The 8577-nt window shown below is 43.6% G+C and overlaps 1 protein-coding gene across 2 annotated transcripts; it reads right to left on the bottom strand.

Moving 5' to 3' along the window:
* il2rb (interleukin 2 receptor, beta) lies at positions 1-5609 on the bottom strand. 2 transcript variants are annotated; one of them, XM_053443995.1, is made up of 10 exons: positions 5291-5609; positions 4349-4431; positions 4065-4215; positions 3845-3911; positions 3250-3340; positions 2955-3100; positions 1990-2152; positions 1780-1867; positions 1260-1347; positions 1-991 (listed from the first exon to the last, which is right to left on the bottom strand). In XM_053443995.1, exons 1-10 carry the CDS (start codon positions 5293-5295, stop codon positions 197-199), a joined length of 1677 nt encoding a protein of 558 aa, XP_053299970.1. In that variant the 5' UTR covers positions 5296-5609; the 3' UTR covers positions 1-196. The 2 variants fall into 2 exon arrangements, with proteins under 2 accessions (XP_053299970.1, XP_053299971.1); XM_053443996.1 differs by having other exon boundaries at positions 1260-1338.
* Between the last annotated feature and the right edge of the window lie 2968 nt (positions 5610-8577).

Raw genomic sequence — 8577 nt, 5'->3', positions numbered from 1 at the left:
TTTCTACCAGAGTTTTTATTTTGTTTGGTCTCTACACAGATGTCAACGAGTGCAACGGAAACACACACAGCACGTGTAGAGCAGAAGCATCAGTCTCTCAGCTCGCCTCCTCTGAGCTGAAACTGCACATGACTCTCAAACTAGAAATACACACATCACATGTTTTATGATCACACAGGGATTCTCCTGGAATTTGTCAGATGGATTTATTGCTGAATGTGGTCTGTAGTTCTTTGATGGTGAGATAGCCCCGTTTACAAGGCTCGGCCGACATGGAGGACGACCTGCACACGGGGCCAGCCACAGGCCAGGCCGCGAAGTTACCGTACACATCTTCCTCCTCCTCCTCCTCCTCCTCCTCCTCATCCTCCACTTGGCTATCAGAGCATATCTGATTGAGCCCGGGGAGGTGAAGAGGGGACAGGGCAGAGGAGGGAAGGCACAGCCAGGAAGGAGGATGCAGAGGGAGGAGAAGAGGAGGTGAGCTCGGGGGATCATCTGAGACCTCGTCCCGTTCTGCAGCCATGCTCGTCCCGTCCGACTTGTCCTCCTCGTCTTCCTGTCCGATGCCGAAGCCCGAGTCCGGGCTCTGCGGCTCCCTCTTCAGACGCTCGTAGGCCGAGGAGGAGGTGAGGGAGGGGCAGAGGGCGAGGTGAAGCCGGCGCTCGTTGTGCAGGTTGTGGAAATCGTCCTGGTAGGTGAAGTAGATGGGGTTGGGGTCAGTCCGGACTACGCTGCTGGAGGTGCTGGACATGAAGTAGCCCATGTTGGAGAAGCAGGAGGAGGAGGAGGAGGAGTCATCCACAACTTTGCTGGTGTCAGAGCCGGCAGAGGGGAAGCCCCCGATGTGGAGCAGAGCGATGGTCGAGTTGGAGGAAGGGGAGGCGGGGGGGACAGAATCCAAGCCGTCACACACCTCCACCGGGGAGATGTGATCGCCTGGTTGAGCCATGAAGTACGATTCAGAAGCCGACAGAGGATTCAGCCATTTCTGAGGAATAAGAAATGATTTAGACAAGAAAACACATGACAGTTTGTTCTGATTACATGTGTGTGTCTGTGTGTGCGTCAGTGTTGCCTGGAATTCAAGCAACAAACCACAACAAAAAGCTTGTTTTTTTTCTGTGGTTTAAAAGAGAATTTCTCTAATCTGTGACTGACTGCGGCTGCAACTCTCTGCTCTTATAAATAGATTTGGTGAAAACACCTGCAGATACTGAAGCAGGTTTTTTGAGATGTAGAGATAAGTTTATTTTTACCTTGAGATTTCCTCCTTGGACAGAGTGGACGCTGTGGAAGTAGTTGGAAGGGTTCGGCACCGGCTTCACTTTGAGACGCCTGCAGCAGCTTGAAGAGAACAAATTATATAAGAAACACCAGAGCACATAAAAAGATGTACAGCATTAATGTTCCCCAAAACATCTGGATCGCCCCCTGGTGGCTGACTGCACGCCTCTTCCATGTAAGTGGACGGGACATGGCTCAAACTATAAAGTCGGAAGTCCAAACTTTTTTATCTAACCGAAGATGGTTTCTGTCATTCTGCTTGTTCATTTATTTGATATTCTAAATGAGCCCGAGTTAGCTCTACAGGCTAATTTCCATCTGTAGCCCCCGACCAGTGTTTACTCATCTTATATAATTGCAAATATCAATGGATGCAGTGCAGCACCGTTTTATCCGAGATATTGTGGTTTAATTCTTGCACAGTGGGATGAAACACGGTCCATCTTTAAATAGTCATTAATGCAAACACAAACCAACACACAGTTTACTCACCCCTTGTGCACACAACTCAAGTAAATGACCAGAACTACAACAAGGAAACCCACGGGCAACATCACTGCCCACATGATCAGAAGCCAATCTGAAACAGAGAGATGATATTCCAGTGAGATAAACGCAGGCCACAACCCCACATGTTTGTTTTCCTCTACGGGGAACTGCTCTCTTCTGCTGGTGTGCAGTGTGTGAGTCTCATGCAGTTACCTTGCTCGTGTGTTATGGTCCAGGACGTTGTGGGACTCCAGTTGCTCCAGTGGCCGCTGTGATGGCGACCGGGACTGACTCTCACTCGGACCTGGTAGTGGCCCTTTGGCTGCCGACCAGGTATTTTTAAGTGCTGCTCTTGTGTGGACAAATGACTGACCTCCTGTTAACACAACACAATTTGGCACAGTACTAGAATTAGTCTCAAGTGATTTATGTGATTTAAAACCCATTTTTATTTTGAACGAGATACGTGTCAAACCAAGTGAAACCTTTTATGCTGCAGACAGATATTCTTCATAATCATGCAACATTGAGACTGGAAGGGAATATTTACAGGTATGAAAACATGCATACATGCTTTGAATGTTTGTCACTTTTAAAAATGAATAATAAAACCATGTCAAACCACAAAGGGAGTGAGCCAGGAAATTGAATATAAATTAATCCTGGTGATGTTTTTTCACTAGTGTGTTTTATTTAAATTGTACAAATTGTTGTTTTCTTAGCACTAGAATGGTTCCTTTCTATTTAAATACTTTATATCTACATCGGGAGCGGGTTCTCTCTGCATCAGCCCAGACTGGACTAAGTAAACCACTGAAGTCTACCACTGGTTCTCTGTCATGTTCTGAATGGGAGGATGAGGTGTTTTGTGCTTTCACTTTGAAGACAAATTCCCAAAGAAGAAGGGATTCTATAAACATTGCTGTTATGATGGAGATCAGCTCCAACGACTTGTGTGAATATCTGTGTCCTGATGGTGAAATCAAAACAATCAAATTACAGATGCTGGTCACCTGTCAACATATCTCAAATCCAAATGGCACAAAATAAGACGAACGGTTCGAGATGTGCATTCCACGCACAGACAGAAAGACATTTGTGGAATTAGCAGGTAGACGCTCGTATAGCCCGTCAAAATAAGTGTTGTATTGTTATCGTTAGCGTTGATATTCTCTCACCTTCCACATCTGCTTTTTCAGTTTGATCTGAACCTGGAAGTTCAAGACGGTGAAGAAGATTGAGAGAGGACTGCCTTTACTCCATGATATGAAGGTCTCATTAGCAGTGCTGTGGACGGCAGGAACACCTGGAGGATTCATTTTAACTGTACGTGCAAACACACACACACACACACACACACAAACACACAAACACACACACACAGAAATACCAGTTGACCAATCTACTTTTCCAAAGTTTCAGGATCAACTCAAAGGTTTAACAGTTTTTACTGAAGAAGTAAAAACCACTCACTGTGTTTGTGTGGCTTATACATTGTCAGGTTCTCCAACAACTTGCCGTCACACTCCAAGCTGATATTGCTGTATTCAAAAGAGTTGAAATCCTATAGGCATCCATAACAAAAGACGGAAATAGCATGTGAAGGTCAGTAAGAGGTTTCTGTATGGGGCGTATGAGCGAGAGCTTGGCGAAGGTCCAAGGCTTCGCTCCCTAGACACCACAGATATGAAACTGCGTGAGCAGGAAATACTGTTTGTTTAGGAACTAGCAGATTAAAAGATCTGTGGGGGTTTAAATTGTGACTACAGGAAATGAGACTTCAGAATATGAGAAGTCATCAGTTGTTGTATTAATGAATTTGGATTTTCTCCATGGCCAAGCTTCAATAGACTCAGTATGAGACACTGAATGGCTCCTGAACTCTTTCTTCACTGACTAGCAGCAGATTCTCCACAACAATGTGGGTCTGTTCTATTTGTCAGGGCCGTCTCTTCCTGATAACACTTTTCTCATGACAGCTGAAGAAAGAATAACAATGGAACACTTTAGAGATTCTAAAGGGAAAGATATGAACATCCCTTATGAATAACACATATCGGGGACTTACTTGATTTTCAAAGGCAAACCTACAGCCTGGAGGAGACGATTCGTGAGGTTCCAGTTTGCAGCTCCGACTAATTATACGTATAAAACAACAGAAAATGACCAATGAATCCTTCAGGTTTGAGACAGCGGTGATGTTATCAAGTTTTCATCTTCTCATGGAAGCACCTGAGCAAATACACGTTACACTGGCAGACTTAGATAATGTATCTGTAACGTCTTACATAATTATTCTGGAGTCTCGTCTTGGGTACACAAACAACCAGACTTGCTTTGTACCGTGGATCCAGCAGTCGACACCAGGAGCCACCGGAGAGCCGCTCCACGTGCAGCTGACGTTTCGGACGAAGTCGTTCACGCAGGAGAGTCCTCGAGCTCCAGAGACACAGCAACAGACAAAACAACAGACAGGAAGAGACAAGTTCGATGCGTGGACTTTTAGATGGACACACAACGATAGGTTTTCCAATAAGTTAATATTTCAAACTGACTGTAAAAACATTCTTACTTGGTGACTCTTTGTGGGAGTGAGCTGCGCCGGCTGAAAACAGGACTATGAGGGGCCACAGCACCTCCATGATGACAATATGACTGTAAATAGAGATCATCAAACTTTTATGCACATCACAAACAAGTGTTGACCGTTAAACTATATTAAGAGACAAATGCTGAAAAAATGGAAGTGGACGTTATAAAGAAGAAATGTGATAAACTGTTCTTAGGAACTGGATTATTGTTATTACAACTTTTCTCTGACTCAAAGTGACAGTTGTGAAAACTCGGGGGGGGGTTGATAACTTCCACTCCTGTTTCTGCATGATTCTGAAAGTCGTTTTATTGAAACCGAATAAGCAACTGTCATCTGCATAGAGTCGTAGTTTTGCTCAGAGAAAACAGTACTAGATCCACACTGAGCAAAATACTCATTTTAAGATGACAGTAGTGAAACTCGGCGGAACAACAGGGGCACCTGTGCCGGTGCTCTATTAACTGTGAGTCACAGTAACAGCTTCCTGTCAGCCATACTGGTAATATGTGATGTGTTCTACTGTGGCTGATTACAAACTGTCGGCTAATGAAACCGTGAAGAATAGAAGCATAAGGGACAAATACAATCCTCATGTAGACACATGAGCCAAAGAAGAGAAACTATCATCTTCATATTCTGTCTCCAGTTTGAGTCATCAATCATCGCTGTTTTGTTTTTTTCTGCCAACGTCTGAACTGAGTGGGACTTTGCGAAAGTTGCATCAGTGCAAATGATGATTCATGATTTTAAAATAATTCCACCAGCCGATCGGGAAATCGTCATATTACACCTGCAACGGCTAAAAGGTGTGAAAACATACAAGTTATACGTGCATTCAACTTTCAAATACATGAAAATATAGACTGGAGTTCACAACATTCATCAATTGTTATTATTGAACAAGAAAAGGTGAAACACTACCTCATTGGTCTTGGTCAGTAGAGGCAGCAGGGCGTCCCAGAGACGCAACACATTGTCCTCGTCCCCGCTTGACCGATGCCTTGGGGGATTTTCTATTCTTCTGTTTCTGTATCTCCCCCTTTTCTTTCTTTCTTTCTGGCCCCTCTTCTGCTACTGACACATCTCTACCTCTCTCTCTCTCACTGACACTCATCCCTCGGTCTCCTCATTCTCGCGCTGCTCTCTTCTTTTAAGTGCCCAGCAACATTTTTTTCACTTTTACCACAGCGGGTGTCTGGGGCTTACAGGAAGCTGAGAGAGCGCGACAGCAAGAGAGAGAGAGAGCGAGAGAGCGAGAGAGAGAGAAAGAGAGAGAGAGAGAGAGAGAGAGAGGTGGTGGTGGGAGGGGGGACAAGGTGTGTATGCACCTGAACTTTATCTAATTCTTTCGTCACAATGGACAAAATTCCTCACAAGAAAGTATGTTATTCATTAATAAAACTCCACTGATTAGGCTTCAGGTATAATCTGCACCTTTTTAAATGGAATGAGCTGAGATGTGATTCCCTGTTTTAAAGTGTTTGTTTTGAATCTCTGGTGTTTTTCTGGATTCTTGGACGTGTTTTGACTCCTTGTTGTGTCTTGTGTGTCTGCAGATTGTACCGCAGAGCCCCATCCTCCTGCTCAGCACCAGCAGCAGCTCGACCTGGACCCCATCATGGCTTTAGACGTAATAATTGTACTGAAAACAAGAAATACAAAGCAGAAACACCACATCCTGTTTCAATCAGAATGTAAAGTGGGTTGTATAAAGAAGAAACCTGCACCTTGTCCTGTGAAGGGGAGTTTATGCCAATAAAACTCAGCTGAAAGTGAAGATTCAGAGGAGACAATAGGCAAAAGCTGGCTGAGTTACAACTGTGGGGATTATTCAAGATGCACACAAACTCACAAACACACGCAAGACAAAAGTTGTACGGCACAAAACCACTGCTATTACAGCCACAACCACTGCGAACACACGTAAAGTCTTTGAGCATCTATAGAGGAAAGAGGGTCGGGAGTTAAAGCAGCAGTCGCGTCTTCACTCAAAGGTCAATAAAAAACTGTCCTAGCCACAGATTTCCTCCAATTGTCAGTTTGCTTGTTTTGTCCATCACTGCTCATCAATAAAGCTCATGTTTGAGACAGGGCGATACAGAGGAAGGGGACAGTACAGAAGGGACATATTTAGGATGAAGGGTAGTTATTTTTCTTTGTGCAATAGGGAGGATTGTCCCTTTCGGCAGCCACGACACAGACAATACAATCTTATGGGGCAATTGCGACAGTCCATGAAAAGTCAAATAAAAGTATTTTACTGGTGAAAAAATAAAGTTTAATGGACATTTCCTGCAGTTTAATCTCCCATTAGATAACATTGGAGCCAATGAAACCCCGTGCTTAAGAACATATGGCCCAGATTGAATCATTTTGGAATTCCCCTGTAAAGTGTGGTGAAAAACACAACTTAGGTGTGCTCCTATTTATCATCCTTCTCAGTGATAATAGCCGTTCACTCAGTTACTCCTGGTTCAACGCTATCGTGCTCGGTAAAAAACAATCACACCATTGTGTAAAGTCGAGAAATTATAGGGGAGAGGGACAAATAATAAAGGTGAACCCAAAACCCTCACGCACTTTACTCATCCAGCTCTCCACTTATGATGTGTCCTTATAGACTCATGCATTCTGTCTGGAAATTTGTAATCGAAACTGATATGCCAGAGAAAGTCTGTATGGAAAAAAAGAGCCATGTTGCAGATGATGCATAATGGTGTGTGTGTGTGTGTTTGTGTGTATGTGTGTGTGTGTGGGGGGGGGGGGGGGTGAGGTGCTTATGCTCTGGTACCTAAAGGTGTTTATCTCAGTCTCAAAGTTCAAGTAAAGGCTATTGTGCAACAGTAAACCACAATGCATTCACGCATACAACAACCGGTTGCAACACAATATACATGTGAACTCAGCTGTCAGTTTGCCTGCATGGTTTGGGTGCCTGGGTAGGTTCAGGCCTGCGGCAAGGCCAGAGCACCCCCCCGCCACCCCCGTAGTTCCTGCCGCGGGCGAGGCGTCAGCATCAGCCAGCGGCGGAGAGAGAGAGAGAGACAAGCGCAGCAGGGGGTTGGTGTGTGTGCAGAGGTTGTACAGGAGGAAGAAGACCGTGCAGCGCTTGTTCAAAGGTCAAAGTCCGCCATGTCGGAGGCAGGAGGACGAGCACAGAGATGTTTACAAGAAGAGTCTCCATCAGCAGACCACAAAGAGAGGGGGGGGGGGGGCTCAGTGGTGTAGAGGTGAGAAAAATAATAAAAAAAATGAGGACAAAGGATTCTCACCTTTTACAACCTGAAGCTCAATAACAAAAATAAAACCTTCATTCAACTCTGGAGGTTTATTCTTTTAAAAATAATCAAGAGAAGGTGAAACTACAGCAGCTCTCACAGTTCAGCGACTCAACGGAGGAGGAAACTGACCTGACCACAGTGATCTAAACATAATGAAAGTTAGATGCATAAATACATGAAAAAATAAATACAGTTATAGATAAAAAACTCTATCACTGTATTTATTTTGTCCACTGCATCTTTCAACTCCATCGTTTACATGTATTGTGGTTTTGATTAATTTAATCTATTCTTTTTATTATTTTTGTTCTTAATAACTTGTTTGTATACGAGTTCTTTTACAATATAATTTTATATCAATCCAGGACATATTCATTTCATTTGAGATTACTTACAAATGCATTGTACTTTCTTTCTTTCAATTAAATTCCACCTGCCGTAATGGAGCCATATTCTCTTCTTTTTATCTTGACTTTATTAAGCACAGTTGTTGATTCACTTATCTTTTGTCCAACCTTGAAAAGTTTGACAACTTCTATATAAATTCAGTGCATTATTATAATTTGTATAAGCACAGTTGAATTTGCAAGAAAGTAACTTAGCCATAAATGGTATAATATTGAAAAAGCAAAACCACTCCTGATTTACTACATTTTTATACCGTGCCTTTAAGCAAGGCACTCTACCAGAGGGTTATACAGTGGAACATAGCGCATTAACAATATAACATCGTGGGGCGAAACCTTTAAACTTCCGATACTTATCATCGTAGCTACAGACTCTTCATGTAGGTCTGACCTGAGAGGAGAAGCAGCAGCTTGTGACAAAAAGCAAGTTTCAGTGGTTTGTGTTGAAACCACCTCCATTCTGCTGCATTTACACATCACACGCAGCCTCAAGTAACCCTTCAGCTGCCGCCAGCTTCCA

The sequence above is a fragment of the Pleuronectes platessa genome, chromosome 16 (genome assembly GCF_947347685.1).
Source record: "Pleuronectes platessa chromosome 16, fPlePla1.1, whole genome shotgun sequence".
Lineage (NCBI taxonomy): Eukaryota > Metazoa > Chordata > Actinopteri > Pleuronectiformes > Pleuronectidae > Pleuronectes > Pleuronectes platessa.
Note: the sequence above shows the minus strand (reverse complement) of the source record. Positions and strands in the feature narration are given on the sequence as shown.